General features: G+C 44.4%; 2 protein-coding genes across 16 annotated transcripts in view; one reads left to right on the top strand and one right to left on the bottom strand.

Moving 5' to 3' along the window:
• PUS7L (pseudouridine synthase 7 like) overlaps nt 1–5,667 on the bottom strand; it is a 34,955-nt gene extending 29,288 nt beyond the window's left edge. The window contains exon 1 of one of the 4 annotated variants that reach the window (XM_073222692.1): nt 5,594–5,667. The gene's annotated coding sequence lies outside the window, so the exon portion shown is untranslated. Of the gene's footprint in view, nt 1–5,510 lie in introns of all 4 variants that reach the window. The other 3 variants (XM_073222689.1, XM_073222691.1, XM_073222688.1) reach the window with 3 other exon arrangements.
• On the top strand, nt 4,989–23,891 carry IRAK4 (interleukin 1 receptor associated kinase 4). 12 transcript variants are annotated; one of them, XM_073222706.1, is made up of 14 exons: nt 5,639–5,761; nt 6,963–7,194; nt 7,984–8,103; nt 11,117–11,286; nt 13,311–13,456; nt 14,218–14,397; nt 14,871–15,031; nt 15,925–15,989; nt 18,129–18,243; nt 18,662–18,771; nt 19,378–19,561; nt 20,413–20,475; nt 23,053–23,211; nt 23,337–23,891. In XM_073222706.1, the coding sequence occupies exons 4-14, from the start codon at nt 11,126–11,128 to the stop codon at nt 23,370–23,372; spliced, it is 1,380 nt and encodes a 459-aa protein (XP_073078807.1). In that variant the 5' UTR covers nt 5,639–5,761; nt 6,963–7,194; nt 7,984–8,103; nt 11,117–11,125; the 3' UTR covers nt 23,373–23,891. The 12 variants fall into 12 exon arrangements, 11 of the variants coding, with proteins under 11 accessions (XP_073078809.1, XP_073078808.1, XP_073078813.1 ...); XM_073222708.1 differs by lacking the exon at nt 5,639–5,761 and adding an exon at nt 4,989–5,250 and having other exon boundaries at nt 6,963–8,103; XM_073222707.1 differs by lacking the exon at nt 5,639–5,761 and adding an exon at nt 4,989–5,273 and having other exon boundaries at nt 6,963–8,103.
• Nucleotides 23,892–24,595: the final 704 nt, after the last annotated feature.

The following is a 24,595-nucleotide window of genomic DNA, read 5'->3' as shown; positions in this document are numbered from 1 at the left end:
CTGCCCGTTCCCAAAACCAAGACAGAAATCCTTTCCTTTCTGGGCCTGGCTGGGTAACTTAGAGCGTGGATCCCTAACTTCTCCCTGTTGGCAAGACCCCTATACGACCTCAGCAAGGGCCCCCCTGAAGAACCATTATCATCCTCACCCCGACACTCCTTCATTAAGCTCTGTCAAGCCCTTGTGGAAGCCCCAGCTCTCCATCTCCCTGATTTGTCGAAGCCCTTCTCATTATACATTCATGAGAGGTCCAGTCAAGCTCTAGGAGTCCTAGGCCAATATTATGGCCCATCCTTTGCCCCAGTAGCTTATCTCTCCAAGCAATTAGACCCCACAGTTCGGGGATGGGCCCCCTGCCTAGGGGCATTAGCCACTGGACAGCTCTTGCAGAAAGAAGCTCATAAACTAACATTTGGGGTGCCCCTTACCATTCTGTCCCCACATCACCTAAAAGATCTCTTAACCTACAAAAGTTTACAGACTCTCCCTCCCTCCAGACTCCTGACCTTACTGTCCTCTTTCCTCCAAAATCCAGACATTTCTTTCCTCCCCTGCCCGCCCCTGAATCCGGCCGCTCTTCTTCCTCTGCCCGACTCTCCTCACACTCCCTCGCATGATTGCCCGGAAGCCCTTCACAGCTTCCTTCCGTGCCACTCCACGATCTCCGAAGGAGCCCTCTCACACTCCGACCTCATCTGGTTTACGGATGGGTCTTCCTTTAAACATGAGGGCATCCGCTACTCAGGATATGCAGTAGTGTCCCCTGAAGACGTCATTGAAGCACGAGCCCTACCCCCTGGTAGAACCAATCAGCAGGCCGAACTCATTGCAGCCACCAGAGCTTGCACTCTGGCCCGGGACACGTCTCTCACACTGTACACTGACTCCAAGTACATATTCCACATTCTCTTGTCCCACGCGGCAGTATGGAAAGAACGAGGCCTCCTCACCACAAAAGGGAATTCCATCACTAATTCAGCCTTAATTACTAAACTTCTAGTGGCTTCACAACTCCCACACCGACTAGGCATAGTCCACTGCAAATCACGTCAAAAGGATGACTCCCCCATTGCAAGAGGTAACAACAAAGCCGACAGAGTAGCCTGGTCAGTTGCCCTATCAGAAGACACACCAGACAACAATCCATCCGCCCTTGCGGTTTTAGCCTTATCACAAGACACCCTCTGTTCCCAGGACAAAGAGTCTCTCTTCTGCTTCTTAGATGATCTGTTCCATCCCAGCCCCCAATCCTTGATCCATTTTTTACAATCCTTTTTTCCTTTCTCTCCTGAAGATAAAACCCTACTTGACCAAATCACCTGCAAGTGCACCATCTGCCAACGCACTAACCCTAATACCCCCCTCAAAGCCCGACCCTTCCCGGCTCATCAAGCAAGGCACAATGTCCCCGCCTCAGATTGGCAAATAGACTTCACTAACATGCCCCCCTTACGGCGTACCAGATACCTACTCGTGTTACTAGATACATTTTCTGGATGGGTCGAAGCTTTCCCCACCACTAACAAACGAGCGTCCGTGGTTGCCTCTATCCTCCTCATCCAGATCTTTCCTAGGTTCGGGATGCCCACTTCCCTCCAATTAGATAACGGCCCTGAGTTCACTGCCCAAATTATCCAGAACCTCTCCAAGTTGCTCTCGCTCCCCTGGCATTTACATTGTCCTTATCGACCACAGGCTTCGGGAAAAGTAGAAAGAACCAATAGGACTCTAAAAGACATCCTGACCAAACTATCTCTAGAACTACACCTTGACTGGGTTCGCTTACTTCCCTTAGCTCTACTCCGCATTCGGGCCCTCCCAAAGAAACCCTCCTTCTTGTCGCCCTTTGAGATCATGTACGGCCGCCCAATTCTACCCCCAGGGCTCCCTTCCCACAAAGGACCAATTCCTCCCAATATGGCCCTTCCGCTACTCTCTCTCCTCCGCACTGAATTGTGGAAATATCAGGATTGGCTCCTCCCGGATCCATCCGCCTCCCAAAATCCTCCTGCCTTACAGCCCAGCCAACTAGTGTTTTATAAGCTGCCAGAGGATCGGCCCTCTCTCACCCCAAAATGGGAGGGTCCACACCCAGTTATTCTCTGCACCCCCTCAGCCGCCAAGCTCTTACTGCCTGATAACTCTGTCACCCCTTGGATTCATATCTCCAGGTTGAAACCAAATACCCAGGACCCACCTTCTCTGGACACCCAAGACCCATCAGTCACAATCCAGAGTCCTTCGGATACAGCCCAAGATGCTGTCTACTCTACCACGCCTCATCCCTCTGATCCCTTGAAACTCCGCATCTCCCGTTCACCCCCTTTGCCATCCATACCCAAATCATGACTTTTTCCTCCTTTACTGCTCTCTCGCTTTTTTTCCTCATTCCTATTGTCTTCCCCACCACCCCAGCCTCCTTTGTATGGCAATTCAAAGTCAGACAAACTTACACACAGCATAAAACAATGGTTACTGCCCTCATTGCCACATCAGACTGCCCTCTGAAAGGCTGCTCTGAGCCTTTATACCTCCACCTTCCTCCCTCCACCGAAGTGTTCACTAGCAGCTACCCTTATTCTCCCTACCTCTGCTTCCTCTATGACCAAAGACAAGCCTATTGCAGGTGATGGCCAGACACCTACGGGGGATGCCCCTACTGGTCTTGCGCCATTCACTACATGAGTGACTTCCAGTACCCACAGTATTACTCCTCCAACCGCTTCATGAAATATCCCAACGGCTCATTCTCCTTATCAATCCCACATCCCTGGGACTCTCGATGGGCTGCTGGAGTAACAGCCTCAGTTTACTACAAGGGGTCCTCGACCCCCCACGGTACCCTTCATATCTCTCGAGAGTATGTTCCCTCTCGCTCCCAGATCTCTCAAGTTGCATCAGATATCGGACATTCCGAAAAAGTCATTATCCAAACTCTTGACGGCGCCTCTTCATCTTCTTATTCCTCCTACTCTTGGTTACAGCTCATTCAGGACACCACCGTCTTTCTCAACCACACCCTCAACACCGCCAATTGTTTCTTGTGCGCATCACTACAGCGCCCACTGCTGGCCGCCGTGCCCCTTAATATTTCCAACTACTCCTTCCATGCAGAAGGACAACCCCTCTGCCCCCTGGCAGACATACCCCTATGGGAACCAGAATACGCAGATAATCCCACCATCCACCACTGTGTAGGCCCGACTCCACCCCCCTCCAGCGCACTTCACTGCCTCTCTATCTACACCCCTACCTCCGGCTCTAAGACTTTCACGCAACCGGGACACTTCTTTTGGTGTAATGGCAGTCTTTTCAACTCACTGCCTCCCAACTCCGATACACCCTGCATTCTCGTCACCCTAATCCCACAGCTTACACTTTACAGCATGGCAGAATTTCTTGAACTCCAACCTCCCTTGCCCTTGCGCACAAAACGGGCTGCTTTCCTTCCCATCATGGTCGGTATCTCTTTAACCACCTCAGCCATTGGGGCAGGGTTTTCGGGAGAAGCCTTGGGTCACTCTCTGTGGGCAATTAAAGATCTCAACGCCAAACTTGAGGGAGCCCTGACATCCACTGCCGATTCCCTAGCCTCTCTCCAAAGACAGGTCACTTCGCTAGCTAAAGTCACCCTTCAAAACCGGCAGGCCCTAGATCTGCTTACAGCCACGAAGGGCGGCACCTGCGTCTTCCTCCGGGAAGAGTGCTGCTATTACATCAACGAATCCGGCATTGTGGAAACTGACATCACCAGACTCACCAACCTTGCCTCCAGCCTCCACTCTGCTTCCAATTCCAACCCATTCTCTTCAATACTAACAAACCCCCTCCTCACCTGGCTCTGGCCCATTGCAAGCCCCATAATAATCATTCTTCTCGCCTGTCTCTTCTTTCCCTGTATAATAAAGTTCATGAAATCCCAAGTCGGAAAAATCTCTAATCAAACTGTCAACCAGCTTTTACTCAGGAACTACCAGCTTCTGGCCACAGAAGATCCCTCACCCTCTCGTAACCTCCTCACCACATGCTGAGATGGACCCCTCTCTCCACTGGAAACTGTTCCTGGAAACAATGGCTGCAGATGCCTGGCTCCTGACACCCATATTCTCTTGGCACCATTGGAATCAACAAGTCCTCGATCTATGGTTACAGGGAACCTTCATTGATTTCCAACCTGAAGAAGTCCACATCTACTCGTCTTACTGTGGGGAGTCCTATCAACCCTTTCCTCCCGGTCCTCAAGCCCTCACTCCCTTCTCCGCCCCTGTTCAGCAGGAAGCAGTCAGAGAGAAAGCAACGTCCACAACCCCATAGAGGAGAAAGGGGGGAATGAAGGGCCCCCACCAGTAAGATGGCAAACTTCCGGCTTCTCTTCGGGGTCCTCGGTTCCCGCCGGCACCACCTGAAGCCCAATCACCTCTCGCCCCCCCCAATCCCAGCACCTAGCCACCAGCCACCAGCCCCGTAGAAGTGACACCTCAATCACCCCATGCCCCTTCCTATATATTAGTTCCCTAATAAAGCGGAACTCTCCGGTGAATTGCTGCTGTGTGTCGCTCCTTTCCTTTCAGAACGTATCTCGTACACGTTTCCCATTACACAGTACCTCCGGTTATTAATTTCTCTGCATAGTATTTCTATCTAACAATTTTCTTCACTATTTATTGTGTATCTCCCCTCACTAGAACGTTAGCTCCAGGAGGGCAGGAACCTCGTCTGCCTTATTCCCTGATTTAAAGGTGTCGAGCACGTGGCGGGCCCGCATTCAATACTGATGGTCGAAAAAAGGAAACAAGTACAGAATAACGGCAGTGAGTGAAGAAAAAAGATCGCATTTGCTCACGACCATCAATAAAGGCATAAAGCCAAGAGTGGTCATCCAAGTCCTCAAAATGGTGCGAGAGAGAGAAGTTTGGCGGAGACCTACTGGAAGTCACGTGCAAACAAAACATGCAACGTCAGAGAAAACGGAGCACCCAGAACAGAGCGGCGCAGGAAGTTTCCCAGGAGGGTTCTGGGAACACAACGGGATTGGGGCCAACCACGTGGGCCACCGACGGCTCGCCGGGGCCTAGGCTGCACGGGGCGGGCAGCCGCCGCCACTAGAGGCGTGTGAGCAGGGGGACGTCGTGGCCCGAGGGGACATCGAGCACGCGGGCGGCCCCGAGCGCGGCGCATCCGCTGAGGGCCCGGAGGCCATGTGCCCAGGGGCACGGCCGCCGCCTCCTCCCGCCCCGCCAAGAGGAAGCGGTGAGGGCATCCTAGGCTCGTGGGTAAGACCCCGGGGAGGAGGCGGCGGCGGGGAACCACCACCAGGCACCTCGCAGGAGAGGCAGCCGAGGAGCAGCGAGACCCGGAGCAGGAGGCGCGGCGTCCCGGGCGCGGAAGGCGAGCCGGCGCGGCAGCGACCCCGCCCGGGACCTCCCCGCGATCCGGCCTGCGGTCCGGCCCGTCCCCGGGGCCCCCGGGCCGGCGGCCCCGCTCGCTGCTCGCCCCCCGCCCCGGGGTACCTCACGGCAGGAGGCGGCCCTCGGCCCGGCGCTGTGCGCATGCGCGGCCCCCGGCCGGCGCGGCTTCCTGGAGGCGCACTTACGGGGCAGGTTCCCGCGGAAGCAGCGCCTCCCGTGAGGCCCGGGCTTCCCCGCGGGGGTAGCGGGGGCGGGGCGGAAGGGGCGGGGCCGGGCCGGGTGTGGCCGCCTCCCCCGTCGGGTCCCGGCCCTGCTTCCTCCTCCGCCGCCGCCCCGCGCCCCCCGCTCGGCAGGTAAGGGGTCCCCGCGGAGCGTGCGCGCTCCGCAGCGGCTCCTCCGGCCTCCCGCCCGGGGCTGTTCGGGGGCCGCGCTGGGGGCAAGTCGCCCCTTAACCCCGGAGTGAGGAGAGCGGCGGGCAGCGCCTGCTCCAGGGCCCCGGGGACCCGGCAGAGGGCCCGAGGAGGCGCCGGGACCCCGGGACCCCGGGGAGGGGCCGCCCTGAGAACCGGGAGGTCGGAGGCTGGGCGGGAGCCGAGCCCCGGGGCCGGCAGGGCCGAGAGCTCGGGCGCTGGGGGGACGCGCCGCCGCCCGGAAGCGGGGCGCCCGGGGCCATGCAGGTCCGGCCGAGCGGGCTTCGCCCCTGCTGTTCCCGCCGCCCAGGAGCTCGGCCCGCAGGTGGAGGGGGTGGCGTTCCCTCCCCGCGGGCCTCCAGTCGGGGGGCTCTTCTCCTTGAGGCCACTCGGGCGACCGGAATGTGAAACCCTTTCTCTGTTTTTTTCCATTCCATTTGGCACCGTCTAACCTAGTATAGAGTTTGTTTATATATAAAATGTAAGCCCCGTGAGTCCAGCTATTTTTTATTTTCCTAATGCTTTATCTCCACGGAGCTGGCTCAGTATCCAACCCAAAGTAGACACAGTAAATAGTTGACGGATGAATGTCATCATACTTTTTGATGTATCCTAAACGTTTTAAATTGCTTATTAAGTCCGTGTTTGAAATTGATGTGTTGAGTTTAATTTATGGCATACCACATACGCAGTTTGAGAAGGGCAGCGCTGTGGTTTAATAGATCCAGAAGGTATGACCAGCTCCTGTTACTAAATATGGTGTGTAGCTGTCCAAAAATAAAGATTAATGGTTATCCAGCATATTTTGCTGAAGAAAACAGGGAGTGAATAATGTACTTTAGGAAGGTTATAAATATATTAAACACTATGCTTGATCAAATAGGACTGCCACTATCTGAAAAGCTTTGCTGTATTCTCAGACTTCTTATTTCTACTTTTATTAGCCCCTCATCACTACTCTCAAAACTGAGCTTAAAAAGAAATTGCAGATTTCTTTTTTTAAATGTAATATGAGAATAACTTCTGCGATGTAATCATCACTACATTTTTTTTTTGGATCGCTATTATTGACAGTAGTCCGTGTGCATGTGCTGATTTTAAATCTTTACAGCAACTGTTAGGTATTACTATCTCTGTCTTTCAGGTGAAGCCCAGGTCCAGAGAAAGTGAGTTATTGAACCTGGTCACAGGTGGTTTGCAGAAGAGCTGTGTCAGAGCCCAGGCACCTGCAACCTCAAAGTCCATCTTCCTTCCGCCCCTCTGCACGCTTCCCCTGATCAGAGTGCTTGTGAACCACAGACTTAAAACGTTCATTCATTTGACAGGAATTTTTTGAGTCTTACTTTAGGCACAGTATTCTGTCTGCCAATGTTCATGTAAGTAGGAAGGCACTGGGTTCCACAAGCAGGCACTGGTTTTACTCTGTTTCTCAGTTATCATCTGACCTTGTATTCTTATCTGAGTTACGATATTTGAAAGTATGAATGTTTTTTCATTACCGTGAGTATTAATGGTTGGAGGACTTTGTCATGGAGATGTTTGTAAGCAATATATGCTGTCCTGCTTGTATTACTCCTAAGTGCATTGAAATAAAAGCTTGAGCACTTTGCTCAAGAGGTGACAGCGTTTTAATTTTTCTGCATGAGTAACTTATTTTCATGATTGAAAATGCTGAAGGCAAATGAAAACAAAACCACCAAAATAATCACCACCAAAACATAATCTAATCACTGTTAGTATTTTGATGTATGTTCTTCCAAGTATGTGTTGGGAGTGATGTATGAATGTGTATGTTGAAAATCTAAGTTCTGAGATTTGGAACTTGCAGGCAGGTGTGTAAATATATGTGTATGAGGCAGTTGTCAGAGGCCTGCCTTTTCTTGGTACCCGTATGCCGTCTGCGAGAAGTTTGTGTGTAGGCGAGCTCCAGCATTTGTCCCTGGTGTTAAATCGCTGTTTTTATTCTCAGTTCCCTGTGTTTCAGCTTTGGCTTTTAGATTTACTAGGCAGTTCTATTACTAGCGTTGTCAGTCATATTTTACTTCTTACAGTGGAGAGAAATTGGAACAAATAAGGGAAAAATAATGTGAATGGAGCAAATTCAAAAGCTAGACAAGATAAGATTTTTTAATTTTAAAAATCACCCTTTCTCTCATTCAACACAGGTGTTTTGAATAGCTGCTAGCGTTGAATTTGGTTGGGTCCTACCCAGGAAAGCTCCTGTCGAGGGGAGAAGGCAGACACATGACAATACAGTGTAACTGTTACCGTAGAAGAATGACCAGGTGACAGTTTGAAGCAAGGAGATGGCTCTCGGGGAAAGCCAGCCAGACCTTTTGTGTTGTTTGAAGTAATAGTAAGCACTTACCAGGTGGTCCTCATGGTACTTAGGCAGTTCTTTTACCTGGCCATAGGTTACCTCGTTTCTGGCTTCTCAGGAAATAACATCATGTGGGAATTGCCCCTTCCCCCTGAAATATATCTGTTCCAAACTTCTTCCCTCTTTCTAGATTCAAAAGAAGAGGTTTCCTCCTATCAAGCCTCACTCCTTCACTTGTACTGTATTTACTCTCCCTCTTATATCTCCAACCAAGCTTAAGTCCTAAAAACAAGCCATAAACCAGCAGTTCTCAGGGTGTAGTTGGCATCCCTGAGTCTCTTTCAAGAGGTTCATAAGGTCAGAATCACATATGGGTAAAAGATTCATTCCTAGTGCAGTGGATTCTCATGTGAAGTTCATTGATATTTTGGCCTCCGCAGTGCAGCTACCTTTTAGGAAGTTACCTCTTGTTAAGTTTTACTACATATCAAACAAAAATACCTACTAGTTTGTGAAAAGGCTGTTAAATACCTTCCCTTTCCAACTATATGTCTGTGTGAATCCAGCTGTCTTCTATTATGTCAAACATTAAAGAGACTTGCAAAATACCAAACGGTGTCACTCTTCTATTTTGGTGGGGGTGGGGGACGGGGAATAAAGTTTTTTATCAAAATAGGTATGCTGACATGGCATACGTGTACTATTTTTAAAGGAATTAATAATTTTTAAATTTCTCAGTGTCCGTTCCTAATATGGTAGATATAATTGGCAGACATAACTAACATAAACAAAAGATCTTAAGAGTCCACGATAATTTTTAAGAGTATAAAGTTTGAGAACTCCTGCCTTTTCTCTCTCTCCTGCTTCATAGCCAAATATCTTGAAAAATGCATTTCTACCAATTCCCTCACTGCTCCCCAAACTGTTCTTAAGACACCAAGCAGCCTTCTGGTTTCCAATCTAACACACCCATCCATGTGTATTTGACCTTTCTGGGACTTCATACCAACCTATCCCCCATTCTAGAAACCTGGTATGCTATTGTCCTAGTTTTCTCCTTACCTCCAGGACTTGCCAATACTTTTTAAGATGTCTTCTTTCTCTTCATTCCTTTGTATTCTATATATTCCTAATAGGCAGCCTCAGACTTGCTGCTTGAACCAACTATTCATACATGAATATATGAGAATGTTGGCATAGCAAGCATTCTTAACCTAAACTTTTCACCTAAGCTCCAGATCACGTATCTAGCTCCTTAGTGCCAACTCCCTCAGATGCCAGAGGTAGGGAGACAGGTATTTCACAGTTAACATGACCAGAACTGAGCACTTTACTGTCCTGTAACATTCTGCACATGCCTCGTATAACATTTATTGCTCATTGTAGTTGTTTGCGTTCCCTGCTAGACTGAGAAGATTGAAAACTAAGGTTTTCATTCTCTGTAGTTCCCATCACTTAGTACAAAGCCTGACATATGTTTTCTGAATGTATGAACGAGTGAAAGGAAATGTCTTTGTAGAAAGAGAATGACATGAACAATGAATACATTGAGTCACAGAAGGAGGCACATGTTGCTTGAGTCTTGCAGTCAGTGGGTTCAGGGTCCAGCTCATACACTACCTTTGTGAAACAGATGATAAAACTGCCATAATCACTGTGAGAATTGAGCAGGATATGTATATCACCTACCATGGTACTGGGCGAAACATTGATTCTTAACACTCAACGTTGAAACCTACAATGTGCTGGTCACTAGTTATGCATTAATGAATAAAATTACCATAGCCTCTGAATTCATGGAGCTTACAGTGTCTAATGGAGGAGACAGTAAACAGCTAAATACATCACTACCAGTTCATCGTGCAGTAATGAAAGACGATTAGGTTGAGAGCAGATAGACCTGCTGAGATAGGGTAGTGAAAGAAGGCTGAAGAGGAGAGAGCCCTGGTATAGAGGCTTAGGATGCAGGGAGACTGCTGCTTACTATACTGTCGACTCCAAAAATTATATTGCATTTTTTAAATAAAAACATAGGGGAGCAGGATTATAATGGACAGAATATCTGAGCCTGTCTTGATAAATTAGAAAGGTCACCACCTGCTGAGAATGAGGGACATGGGAATCAAAACCATGCGGAGAGGTAAAGGTGTGACACAGGTGCTAAGGGTGGTGAGCAAAGTCAAGTAAAAGGATTAGCAGTGGTATTCAGGGCCTAGTGGAAGTCCCCAAAACTTGTATTCACACCCGTCTGCTCCGTTACCTCGTTCTCTGCAGCTGTATTCAGCAGCACTGTTGTATAAGTAAAATTGTGATATTTCACCCTGCCTGCAGGTCTCCAGGGTGAACAGCCGAAGAAAAAGGGACCTGAGGGTTTATAGGTTTTGTAGAACATGGAGTGGTAAGCCATAGGGTTTGGCTAGTTGGAAGTGAATTGAAATCGGGCGAGTCTGATGAACTCAAAATGTGTGAAGGAATCAAGGGTATGTTCTGTGAAATGTTTGTGGATAGACCATATCTTTCAAAGCTCTACAGATTATTTCAAGACTTTTTTATTTTTTACTTCCACCAAGGAATGTCACATAAATGTTTAATAACAAATACTGATTGAGAAAAAACTCCATTGAAAAGCAAGTCTCATTAATAGATTCAATTCCTGAATATGTCCACAGGAATTTTTCTGAAAAAGTAAACTTTTTGTTTTCACTCAGAAAATGGCATTGTCAGAAAGTAAAAATACTTCAATTTTTTTTATTGCTATTTATAGGGGGAGAACGAAAGTGAGGCAAGAGGACAATTAGGCAAAAGTAACCACGATTTTAATTTCCTCTTCGGATGTCAACTAGATGACCTGGGAGTGTTCCTTTATTACGGTGTAATCACCTGTGAACTTTCCATATGTTACAGCAAAGTGTGATATACTTACTGATGTCGTTACTAACACTTCTGTAAAATTTTAATGAGAATTTTCCTTATTGTAGGAATAGAAGATGAGCAGACCGATAACACCATCGACATATGTGCGCTGTCTCAGTCTTGGGCTAATTAGGAAGCTGTCGGATTTCTTGGACCCTCAAGAAGGGTGGAAGAAGCTGGCGGCAGCCATTAAAAAGCCATCTGGGGATGACAGATACAATCAGTTTCACATAAGGTAACCTACAGAATCCTTTTTCAGTTCTTACATCAAAATCTAGAATGATTCATAGGTATAAATACTGTCTAAAGTTACAGTTAAGAAAGTAAATCTCTCTGCAGGAGAGAGAATAGTAATATGTCCTCTTTTTTTTTTTTTGCCATTATTTGCTGTGTTCTCCAATATATCAGCTAGGACAGTACTGTGATCTTGCAAATAAGTTCTTCTGTCAGTAGTAAGAGTCCCACTCTTGTTCTGTTTGGCAAGCCGAGGACCATTCAGTCTGTCGCACGCACGTCATTTCCAGGCTGAAGTGACATAACGGTGCTATAAGAAGCCCTAGTAAAATTCTGGAGCCTAAACATCTAAGTGTGTGAATCTCTAATTCACTTGAACACTGTATTTTGGGAATTCTTCAAGTTGACATTTTAAGTTACTCATAAATGTGTACATCTGTGAACAGAATTCTTAGTTCTTAGCCAGGATTTTTCAACACCATCTTCAGATCATTTCCATTCTCTCTCTATTTGTCTCTGCTTGATTTATTGTAAAAGTACAGATTTTATTTTTGCCAGTTACGTCAGCTCAAAACTATGCCAAAGTCTGTATTTGGAAGGAAGAGAGAATGAAATGTGATTCTCAGTATTAACCTGGTAAAGAACCTAAAGTGGTTAAAAGCCTAGTTCCTACATTAGCCCTTCTAGGAAGTATTTCCTCACATTAAAGGATAAACATGTTAAATTACTTGGCAGAAGTTTAAACTGAAACCTTGAAAACCAATATTTAAAGATGTTTGTTGATACTACGGTTAAGCACTTTCAGGGGATCATTGAGCGTTGGTGATGGTGGGAAAAAGCCCTTCTTTACAGAAAACTGGCAGCAAATAATTATTGAAAGACTGATAGAATTAGGAAGTTACCCATTCGAAACCACCACCGAGTGACTGATTCACTCAGGCTCTTCCGTGAGAGCCCAACCGGCAGGGGGAAAGGTTGCTGATGAGCGAATATTCAGATTTCAAAGGATTATCCGCAGGTTAAGTACGAATTGCCAAGGTAAAAGGTACTCAGTAGAGAAAAATCTGAAATACACCACCTCAGCCAAGTAATCAGACTGTGTCAGCTGTCATGGTACAAACTGCCACTATGTGCCTGCACAGGGGGCATGGTGAGAACACATCGTCACCTAGTTAGTGCTCTTACCGAAAACTTTGATCAGAGTTCAGTCATGAGAAAGCGCTTCCACAAAACTAGGCTGTGAGACGGTCTACAAGGCATCTGGTCTACACATGTGCACACGCACGCGCACACACACACGAATCTGTGTGCACGGTAAATGGTTGTTTATGGTCTTATTCTTTCAACTTTTTTGTAGGTTTGAATTTTACAATATAAAAAATATGGAGAAAAACCAAAAAGCTGTGCAATTTAAGTTTTTAAATACTCAAAATTAATTTTTAAAGAAATGGGAATGGAAAGCCAAAATATTTTTTTTTCTTCAACTGAAATAGTTAAGATCAAAGGAATAATAATAAAATATCCAAGCTTATGTATATTGTATCTTAAAGCTGTCTATTAAAAACCACATGGCCAGCAGAGTTAGTAAGTCCTGTTGGAAGGTGATATAGCTCAGAGGGTTGAGAGCTCACCCTGCGTTTAGTGAGATCCGAATTTGCAGCTCAGTTTGGACGCAGCGCCCCGGATGTGTGGCCCGGGCCGGCTGCCTGCCTCCCCGCACCCGCCTTTCTCAGCAAAGCAGGACGGTAGTCGGTATATGAGAACTAAATGCGTTCGTGCGTGCGCCTCCGGTGGTGCACGGAGCGAATGCTCAGGACCCGGCGTGTGCTGACTCGCGTCGTCAGCACCTTCAGCGTCTGTCTGCCTGCCGCCCGTCTGCCCTGGTCCCTGTAATTCTCGCCGGTGCTGCTGCCCCATCCTTTCCTGTTTGAGGAGATGCCCTGGGTGAAGCGGGTGGGGGAGTGATTCCTATTTCCAGGTTGACCATTTACATGCTGATTTTGTTCCTTTGTCACTTCTTTTAAGGAGATTTGAAGCATTACTCCAGACTGGAAAAAGCCCCACTTGTGAATTACTGTTTGACTGGGGCACCACGAATTGCACAGTTGGTGATCTCGTGGATCTTTTGGTCCAAAATGAGTTTTTTGCCCCTGCAAGTCTTTTGCTACCAGGTAAACCGAGTGTGCCCAGAGCGCCGCGGGTTGGCGGGAGGGCGCGGGCCGAGGCAGGGGCGTTTCTCCTTACTCTCACTTTCTTCTCAGAGGGATGAACATTCCCCTTGAGACCCTCTCCCATTCTTTCAAGTACCCCAGGCATGGGACCCTGCGCGCTCACTGCTAGGAAAGTGGGGGCTTCGCGGTGGAGTCTGGTCCCACCGTCACCGTCAGGTGACTCTGCGCCCGCAGGAATTAGAAGGACGGAAATTAGTTATGGTTTTGAGCTCTGGCGTTTTTCACCCTTAGTTTCCACCCCTCCGGGACTCAGCGGCCGTGATTTCCTTGTGGGTCGGGGTGCACCTGCTTCCTCATAACCTTACTTTTGTCCATGTGATGCCATTTGTGCCAATGGCGCTCACCCCTCAGTGTGCGAGGGGGGGTGCTGGGTCTTGGCGAGCATGCAGCTTCCTGCCGGCTATTCCAGACCCCACTGCTCAGGATCCTTGACTTGGGTTAAAGTCTATGTTTTTAGACAAGTACCTCAGGGCCTCTGATGCAGGTGGTGTATGGACCCCTTTCTGAAAACACTTTCTTACCCTCTCTACTCATCTTTATCTAAACTGTAACTCCGACGAGGTAGCTTCTGGGGCGCGCTCAGCATATGGGACTGCCGTGTGAAACCGGAATGATGTTCAGGGCACCGAGTTGCGAGTCCAACTTCCTCACAAACTCTTTTTCTTGGGGAAGGACAGCTTGTATTTTGTCTCGTTTGGCAGTTGCTGTTCCCAAAACTGTCACAACATTACCTTCCGAAGAAGCTGTAACAATTCAGCAGAAGCAGATGCCTCCCCACGGCGGAGACCAGACACCCGTGGTTTCTGTGCAGAATCCTGAACAAAACTCTGTGCCCTGCGACTCCTCAAGTCCAGAAAATTGTTCAGAACTTAGTGATACACGTAGGTAACCTTTGCAGCGCCTTCCACTAATGGGTCGACCTTGAACCATCGTAGCTCAGAAACGAACCCATCTGTGCGTGTGCGCTGGCCGCGGCTCTCCGTGGGCTTCTTCCTCCTGGTCTGTGAAGCGCCATCTTCACTTCATTAGTGCGCGGGTGAGGACAGGCAGAAGGGCGAACGACCAGCCACAGAAGCCAAGGAAAAAATAAGTCAAACATTTACCTGACTTGGAAGGGTCATTTTAAAAAGAAAATGGGTGACTAGAGTTTTGGGTGGAGGATCACCAAAAAGGATTTTTAAGGTAAAGCTTAAAATTTTTATTTAAAAAACGGGTTTTCCTCTCTCCGGTTATGCCTAGGCCAAAGTTGTAAATAATTGCATATATGTGAAATATCCACGTTAAGAAAATACTGAAGTTATTATAGCCAATTTCTATTTTATGAAGTGCTTTTTTCCTTATTTTATGGACCTAGGTTTTCACAGTTTTTCATTTTATGAATTGAAGAATGTCACGAATAACTTCGATGAACGACCCGTTTCTGTCGGTGGAAACAAAATGGGAGAAGGAGGGTTTGGCGTTGTGTACAAGGGCCTTGTGAGCAGCAGGACCGTAGCGGTGAAGAGGCTCACGGCGGTAAGTCACCTTTCCAGGGACGAGAAGAATTAGCGCAAGAGTTGCTCCCTGATGTGCTGTATGATAAGTCTTGAATTAACCTTTAGGAAGTATATTATTTGAGGGCATATTTTCTTTAAATAAACATCATTCTAAGTCATTCTCAGTATTTAAAAGTCTTTGAAAGCTATGGACCTGCCCCTGATTATAAATGTAGTTATCCATATATACATGTAATCACACATACAAGTTTGGGAGATTCACAAAATAAAGTTGAGAAGCCCTGTTCTACACAGTGCTTCATAATGAAGATTAAAATGCTAAGATACTAAGAAAATTATATAAAATTAACTTTCTTATATTGCTTTTCTGATTTACAAATAAAGTTTAGAAAATACACAGTAAGAAACCAAGACTAAACATGACTTGTCTATGTCCTTTATTCCCATTTCTATTAGACTGTTCAGCATTGACTTACTGACTTGTTATATTGTAACTGTTATACTCCAAAAACACCAATACAATCAGTGTATCCTTACGTAATAAAGATAGTTGCCTCTGTCACATACGTTGCAAATACTTTCGCAGGTTTTGTTATTCTTTTTGCCTTCAAATTTGCTTGTTTTCTGGTACACTGCATGTTTTTTTCAAAACATTTATGCAAACAAGTGTCATATTTCATTTTGTTTCCACAATAATCCAGTGAAGTGTAGAAGGTTATTACATGTTTTATAAGGTTTTTTCCTTCTACTAAAAGGCCATGGAAAATTAAGCAAATCACTAATATTTCTTGTTCTCAGTTCTGTAAAACAGGGAGAATAATGCCTTAGTCTTTTAAAGAAAGTGGATCAACCAGACAAACTCTTCAACCCTCCTTGGACTCATTACATTGTATATTATTTTATTTTTTTCAGATGGTTGACATTAGTACTGATGAACTGAAACAACAGTTTGATCAAGAAATAAAAGTCATGGCAAAGTAAGTTGATTTGGCAGTGCTGTCGTGGAGAAGAGCAGGACGGGGAATGAGGGAGGCGGAGTGCCAGGAACTCGTGGTATTTTCAAATGTGTAAGATTAAAGTGAAGGATTTAGATTAGAGGGATTCAAAGAACTTTGGCTCTACACTTCTATGACTATGTATACTCATATGCCTGCAGATTATAAGCAGTCATTATTTTAAATCATAGCAAAGTTGCATGGAATGTCAACTGTCAACCATCATTACCATGTTTTCTTCTCTCAGAAGTCATGAGAGATAAATTGTAGAGATACCAAAAAAACTCCCAGAATTCATGAGAGATAAATTGTGGAGATACCAAAAAAACTCCCAGAATTCATGAGAGATAAATTATAGAGATACCAAAAAAAAAAAGGCCAAAAAAAAAAAGGTATACAGTAATAGGCCCTTAGGTATGCCATTAACTCCCAAAGGCCAGGGAAATTGTTTGCAGGGACCCTTAGAAGACCTTGTCCTGGTGTTCTTAAGTTGGAAAATATTATTTAAATAATAAAAATCATCTCTTAAATATATCACTTAGAGATAACCATTGCTAGTATTCTATGATGTATATGTAACATTTTCCCCACATCATTAAAAGCAATTCCAAAACACTTTAAATTATTGTACATTAATTTTAATTATCTAGCATATATGAGGTTATTTTATTTAACCATTATCCTACCGAGTTTGCTTCTCATTTTCAGTACTGCAACTTAAAGCCTCTTTAAATCTCTATAAATCTTTGAATGCAAACTGTGCTTATTTCATCAGGATGGAGTCCTAGAAGGAGAATTACTGGTTCAGAATGCACGAATTTTTAAAAGACTTTCCAAGTATATATCCAAACTGCTTTGTAGATAAGTTATGATGATTTGTACGCCTATCAACAGTGTATTATAATTTCAAACTTCACTGCTACCTCATCAGCATTGAATATTACTACTTTTTTTAATAAGTGCCAGTGTCTGGCCTTACTATCAGAATGAGCTTGGCCAAGCTTCTTAACTGTTTCATTAGTTTTTTCATCTATAAAATGAGATAGTAATAGTACATACTTCATTAAGTTATTATGAGGATTTAATAAAGCAGGTGCATCACCATAGTGCCTTAAATATAGTATAAATTCAGCAGATGTTTTAAATCTAATTTTTATCTGCACATTTTTTAACTATGCCAATTTACTAGAGTGCTTACCATTTTAATTTGCTCTTTGTAGAATATTTATGAGGATGGGCCCTGATTTCAAATCAAAGTTGTATTTGAAATAATGAAGTTCCAGAAATACTGATAATTTTGAAGGAACAAAATGAGTAAGCACTTGAGTGGAATACTTACTTTCTCAGTAGACTTCTAGGCTGTCATATGTTTTGCTTGTTCCAGTCTCACAGCATCCATGTTATATAACAGATATTATTATCCACATCCAGCAGGGAGGGTGGTGAGGCGCAGAGGCTGTGATTTGCTGTAGGTCTCCTACCCAGGATGTGGCAGAGCTGGATTTTAAACTTAGAACTTGGAATTCTGAGGCCAGTTTTTCCTACTATACCACAGATGCCTGCAGTTCTGTTATGCTTGAGCTCTCTTTAGTTTCATTATTCTCAAGTATATAGGAAATTCAAATTAGGTGATAAATAACCAGATATGATTAAAGATCAGAAATGTATAAATCAGATGTGATTAAAGATCAGATGTCTGTAAATAGGTGCTTTGGAGGTGTTAAGAGAATTCTTGAAAGGGTTGTTAAGCACGTTTCAATAGGCTGCTTGAAATCTTGTTTGTGGTATCGTTGGGAATAAGCTAAATATAAGCCTCGCCCTTAACTGAACTGCCCGAAGTTCCAATGATTTAAATTACTGAGCTCTTAATATAAAATAGAAAGACGTTATGCTTCTAATGTTGATCAACACTGACTGAAAGAATTGTTTGCAGAAAATTATAAACAGTTATAATAAACTTATATAAAGATACTGTAGACAGAGACATCATATCGTAGTGATACATAGCACGTCATTATGCACCTGCTCTCTTTGCTGTTGAGGCTCTTGGGGGGCTCACTCCCAGCCTACAGCTGAGTCTGTGTGTGTCCAGTAATTCTGAGTGGAAATTGTTTGTCGCAGGTGTCAACACGAAAACTTAGTAGAACTCCTTGGTTTCTCAAGTGACGGAGACGACCTCTGCTTAGTGTATGTTTTCATGCCTAATGGCTCATTGCTAGACAGACTGTCTTGCTTGGTAAGATGTGTGTTCATCGGATTGTTTGGCTTTCTGTCTCTGCGTCGGAATACTAATACCCACTGGGACAGGATCTTAGCCACATTAATCCTAACACTTCCTGCTCCGTGATATTATATAGTCGGTGTGTACACAGTCGGGATGGCCGTCCTATTTGGTGATGATCTAAATGTAAAATTGCCAGTCAAGGCTAGACTATGAAGATGCTCTTATGTATGTGTTTTGTCAAATAAGGAATCCTACCCCTCGTTGGATCTTTTTTAGAGATTATTTTTTGACAACTTAAAACAATTGTCCTGAATTCTGGGTGACAAAATATCTTTTTTAGTAGCTGCTTAGAAATATATTATGTTGTATGTTTTTCTATAGTTTTTTTATCCCCCTCTGTTTTTAATTGATTTGTTTCTTACTCCACAAGGATGATACTCCACCACTTTCTTGGCACATGAGATGCAAGATTGCTCAAGATGCAGCAAATGGCATCAGTTTTTTACATGAAAACCACCACATTCATAGAGATATTAAAAGGTTTGGAATACTTACATTTTTATTCATATACTCTTAGCACAGACAAGATTTAAAGATTCCTTCCGTGTCCATCCCCGACCTTAACCTTAATGCTGTATTACACAGGGAGTCCTCAATAAAGTTTTGTTGAATGGAAGTGTGAGTGGGTGAGTGAATGCATATGCTGAATAAATTAAAATCTTTTAGCTATATTCTTTCCTCTTGAAAAGATTTCAGATAATACCAAAAAAAGGAAGAAAGAAATGAATAACTGAAATACTTTGGTTGGAAATAGTTTTATATGAATTGAGAAATGTTAGGTAAGGAATTAAAATGGTGTCAGGAGACTTTGAGGGAAGTTACCCTGTAATAAATTTTATTTGTGAAATATGAAACTATCTCACTAAGGTTTTATGTCACTTTTATTCTCCTAAAATTTTTCCTCAAGAGGCAAAAAGAAGACAATTCCCTTTACCTTTATTCTGAAACCTAGGTTTATTTACCCAAATTTCAGGCTTTTATGATGTGTGTTAGAAAATGGCACAATCTGTAAATACATGCATACATGCTTTCATACACCTAGGGAACCATCTGACTTGCTTGAAAAGAAAACTTGTATTTTTTCAGTGCAAACATCTTATTAGATGAAGCCTTTACAGCTAAAGTGTCTGACTTCGGGCTTGCACGGGCTTCCGACAAGCTTGCCCAGACGGTCATGACCAGCACAGTTGTGGGAACAACAGCCTACATGGCGCCTGAAGCTCTGCGAGGAGAAATAACCCCCAGATCTGACATCTACAGCTTCGGTGTGGTGAGTTTCATGTAACTAGTAACCATAATCGTTTGGGCTGTAACTGTGATCTGAAGTAAAATATTTTGAATACGCCTGTCTTACCTAGCTTTCCTATGTAAACCAGTAAATTGTTCACGTTAACCCCTAGTTAAACAAGAAAGTTATAAAAACTTCTGTGAGTGTAAAACTTTTCAATTGATTTCTGAAATTACTTCAAGAAATTCTTTTTTTGCCATACTATCTTTATGAGTTAGTATGAAACTTAAATCAGCACAGAAAATAGATGTCATACAGCATACACTTTAGTGTTGTATTTTAAAAATGGAGTATCTTTTAAAGGAAATACACTTTGGCATGTTCTGATCTACCAGTCTGTTCCTAGTAACTTTCCAGATGGAGTGATAAGTGGACAGGGTGGCTGGGGAAACTGTCCATCTATTTATTCATTTGAGTTTCATATGTGGAAATTTAGCTTCATAGCACTGGGAAGTTAAGGCACAAGGTTGCAGGATATACCTGAGGTTTAGAAAAGAATATTCTCCTAAAAGCCAGAGAAAATTATTGTTGTGAAGAATCCCCTGCAAGACAGGAAAAAGAGCATCCAGAGCACATGCTGAGCAGGCTGGTTACTGAGGAAGTTGCTGCAGAAAAGCTCTGCTCGTGGGACCAAGGAGGTGGGGGTGCCATGTGTCCGTGATGGAGAGGGGCAGGCAGTGACCACAGCTCGTGTTCTTTCTGCTGACACGCCTAAAAGACGCAATGTGGTGTGTGGAAATGCAGTTCGATTTCATAATCAAAATCCATGTTCCTTCCAGTTTCTGTATGTTGTCTGGAATGTTACATTAATGGGTTTTTTTTGGTCTTTGTAGGTTTTACTGGAAATAATCACTGGACTCCCAGCTGTGGATGAACACCGTGACCCTCAGTTACTGGTAAATGGGAGATTCATTTCTTTCCACTTCTTTTCTCTTTACATATATAATCTAAATTTATATATTGAAATTTGACATCTAGAAATGTCATTCTCTATTGGAAGTCTTTCTGCTGGCAATCACATAGCGGCGTATGGAAAGAGCATCGGACATTTCCAATCTCAGCTCTACCATGAAGTATGTGTGAAGCTTGGAGAAGTCACCTACATAGTCTATGTCCTAGTTTCTTTGTGGGTAAAATCTGAATAGAACCATATGATTCCTGAGATCTTCTCCAGTGTATTTTTATTTTGTTACTTTTAGAGTGATTACTAACGAGCTTTTCAGCTCAGAGAGGGAAAATAACATGTCTTCCATTCAAATCTGAATCAGAATAGAATCACTAACAAAATTCTCTTACCCATTTCTATTATGGAGTATTGTATTTATAAAGTTACCATAAAAACAGTCACCTATTTGTCACATTAGGCATTCATGGACAGTAACATAGACTGAACGTTCAAACTATAGGAAAGTTATGCCATGCCCTTTTCTCCCAGTGTAACATATTTTAAGAACTTGAAAGGGTCTTTTTATAAAATTAAAGGTTTATAGAAATACCAGCTATCATATATGTTTTTCCTAAAATTAAGTAACTACATTGACTTGATTTTAATTTATGTTTTAATGGGACAAATCAGGGTGACAAATTCAGGCTACACACACACATATATATATATATATATATATATATGTATAATATATATATATATATATATATATATATAAAACATACACATATACACCCCCCCCCAGATTATTTCCCTAAAATGGGGATTAGAAAGTCAAAAGGTATATTTGTTCAAAGGCTTGGTGCCATACTATTTTAAGAAAAGCCATAGTACAGTATCTATGTATTATAATATTGTTGCTGGTGTCCCTTATGAAACTACATTGTAAAGCTTTCCATGGTTTCCTGGATATATAGTTGTGCAATAATATATAGTCATGCTACATAATATTTCACACTAAAGTATATTTATAGAATATGATATTCTGAGTTATTTTCATATTTTGTTTTTTACAGTGATACATAGTGAAATTTTGTCTTCATTAAATAAATAAAATTCTCCATCTCATTGGTTTTTGGAGGTCAGGAAAGAAGCATGGTCTAGAGAAAAGAGTTTGTGAGCCATTAGTGTACAGGCACAGATAAAGCTTGGGTGGGGATTGGATTCTACAGAGAAAGTATGTAGATTAAAAATACAGGAAGGCAGTAAAAAAAGAAAATAAAAAAGTAACTCCGTGTTTTACATCTTGCAGCCGGTCCGGTCCTACAAGGCCGACCTGTCTGACGGCCTACATTTTCCATCCTTTCACTTGAGACTTTTTTCTTCTTGAGAATATTATTAAAGCCTCAAAACTTTGACTTGAATAAGGATGAAATGCAGAAAAACATAGAGTCCATTTTAGGCACCAGTTTTGTGCATCTCTAATGGTGAGACTTGTAATTCTGAGGGAAAAATTATACTATCACTTACTCAGGATTTGACCATAAAGTAGTAAGATTCCAATCCAGGCATATCCAAAAGAAGGGGGCCCTTGAAGAGCCTTTAGGTCACCAGATTCTGCCATTACCTAAACACTTTCAAAATTAATCTTCTGGAAGGTGAAACTGCAGAGTTTATGGCCGACCTCACGTAAATATTCGTTTCCATCAGTATCGATTTCCTAGGTCTGCCGCAAAAAATTACCACAAACTGGGGCTTAAGATGACAGTTGATTCCCTCATGGTTCTGGAAGCCGGGAGGTCGAAGTCAAGGCTTTGTCAGGGTCCTGCCCCTCCCGAGGCTGTGAGGCAGCCTCCTCCCTGCCTCTCCCAGCGTCGGGAGGCTGTCAGCTGTGCCCACATGGCTCTGGTTTCTGCCTCCTGGTCACATCGTCTCGTCTGCCTGTTTTCTTCTCTTTTTGGTTCTTGTACAGACACTGAGAGTGGAATTAGGACTCACCTGGGAAATCCAGGATGGTCTCATCTCACAATCAGCAGATTTTTTTCTCTAAGTGAAGTCGTGTTTAGGGCCGTGGGGATTAGGATGGCCATGCCTTTGGGGGGCCACCACTCCACCCGCTGCCCACCCTAGGTCAGCCTCTCTTCCTGTCGTTACGTTTTCATCATGGCCCTACGCCTGTCTTCCTCCTCCTCCTCTGGCTGAACGATTCGGGAGCCCGTAGAGAAGTTTGCCCGAGCAGGGCTGGGGTCTGGGTTCTGAGGCCGGAGCTGCATTGTCACGAGTGCCCCCCGCAGACCACGGTGCTGGCAGCCCGGCGACCGTGCCGACGGGAACATGAGAGCAATTCGCTCAGTAACCCAAGTACAGAAACTGAAAAGCAGGTAGCTGGAAGTGTCTTGGAGGGCGTGTGTGTGCGTGTATGTGCGAGTAAATAAATAGGGTTTCTCAGTAAGTCTTCAGTTCTTAATAAGGTTATAAAAATAGCTAGTAAAATACGAGTACATGTTATGAAGTAGATCAATTAAATACATTCTGATTTCTTTCACTTTCATTTGAACTTCTTGAAGTTTTAACATTTGTTTTAAAGCTAGACATTAAAGATGAAATTGAAGATGAAGAAAAGACAATTGAAGATTACATTGATAAGAAAATGAGTGACATTGATTCTGCTTCCATTGAAACTATGTATTCTGTTGCCAGTCAATGTCTGCACGAAAAGAAAAATAAGAGACCAGACATTAAGAAGGTACTACTTTTTACGCTTACTAAAAAAAGGGAACGAGGTGGAGTTTGTCGTTTTTTCTCCCAAGTGTACGTTTAAAACCAACTATGTAATATGGTTCTTTTTGTTTTTTCTTGTCTTTATAAAAGGTTCATCAGCTGCTGCAAGAAATGACAGATTTGTAAAACTATACTGGAATAAATTCTTGACATTTTAAATATAGCTATCTAAGCCATTTTCAAACTAATTTTCTTGGTAAACATTCTTCCTTACTGTGAACAAGGCAGCACGGAGCAGTGCGGTGGTTTCTGACACTGTGCGGGACCCCAGCACACGGAACAAAGGTAGGACCGCCGGGTGAGCTCGGAGCCCTGCGTCCCAGCGTCGGCCTCAGTTCTCGCGGTAATTCCCGAGACTTCTCCTTGGCCCTTCACCGAACTCAGCCTGAAAAGTACAGGTTAGCGAAAGAGGCCCGGGCGATAGGATGAAAAGACTGGACTGAAGCCCGCCTGCCCTGCTAATTTGCTGTAAGCTTCGGGCAGTCTCCCAGCTGCTCTGAGCCTTGGATTTTTCACCTGTAACATCGGATTGATACCTACGTGCCTGGCTGGCAGGTGGCCATGGAAACCAAGTGATGCAGGATACGTGCAAGCACTCTGTAGATTGTGAAGTGATATACAACATAAAGTTTATATAGACAAGTATGAAGTCCTATCACAGCCGTTTGTTTTGGGGTCATGGTCACAGCGCTGTCTTAAGCAATCATGCACCACAAACCAAGTATGTCCCGATGCTCCGGCCCCGATGATGGGGGCCGTTATTGTTAGATGATGCTCTGCCCCTGATGTGGGCCGTTATTAGCTACATGGCAAAGCTGAAGGGATTTTGCAGGTGCAGTTCAGGGCCCCAATCAGCTGATGTGAGTGTCAGCAGGGAGACCGTGCTAGGTGGGCCTGACCTGATCAGGTGAGCTCTCCCAAGGGGACTGAGATTGTCCGTTGGCCTTGAAGAAGTAAGCGCCTGTGTTGTAAAAAGGCCCCGTTGGCTGAGACCTGAGGGGGCCTCGAGGTGAGAGCTACCCTGTGGCTGTCAGCGGCATGAGAAAAGTGCGACCTCGATTGTACGGCCACAAGAAACTGCGTTCTTCCAACAACCAGAGTTAGGAGAGCGCTCCAGGCTTCGGGTAGTACCGCCACCCCAGTGACACCTAAATTTCGGTCTTGTGAGCCTCAGTAATGAGCCTGGTTGAGCTGTGCCTGGACTTCTGAAATTCGGATCTGAGATAGTAAATGAGGTGCTGTAATTCTAATTTGTTACGCGTAGTGGAAGATGCACACAGACCTGCCCGTGGTGGTTACCGCGTGGTGGCATCCCGCCGTGCTCGCAGGTGCCCAAGCGCGAGGCCGCA

The sequence above is a fragment of the Manis javanica genome, chromosome 15 (assembly GCF_040802235.1).
Source record: "Manis javanica isolate MJ-LG chromosome 15, MJ_LKY, whole genome shotgun sequence".
Classification (NCBI taxonomy): Eukaryota; Metazoa; Chordata; class Mammalia; order Pholidota; family Manidae; genus Manis; species Manis javanica.
The sequence above is the reverse complement of the archived record's forward strand: the minus strand, read 5'-3'. Positions and strand labels throughout refer to the sequence as shown.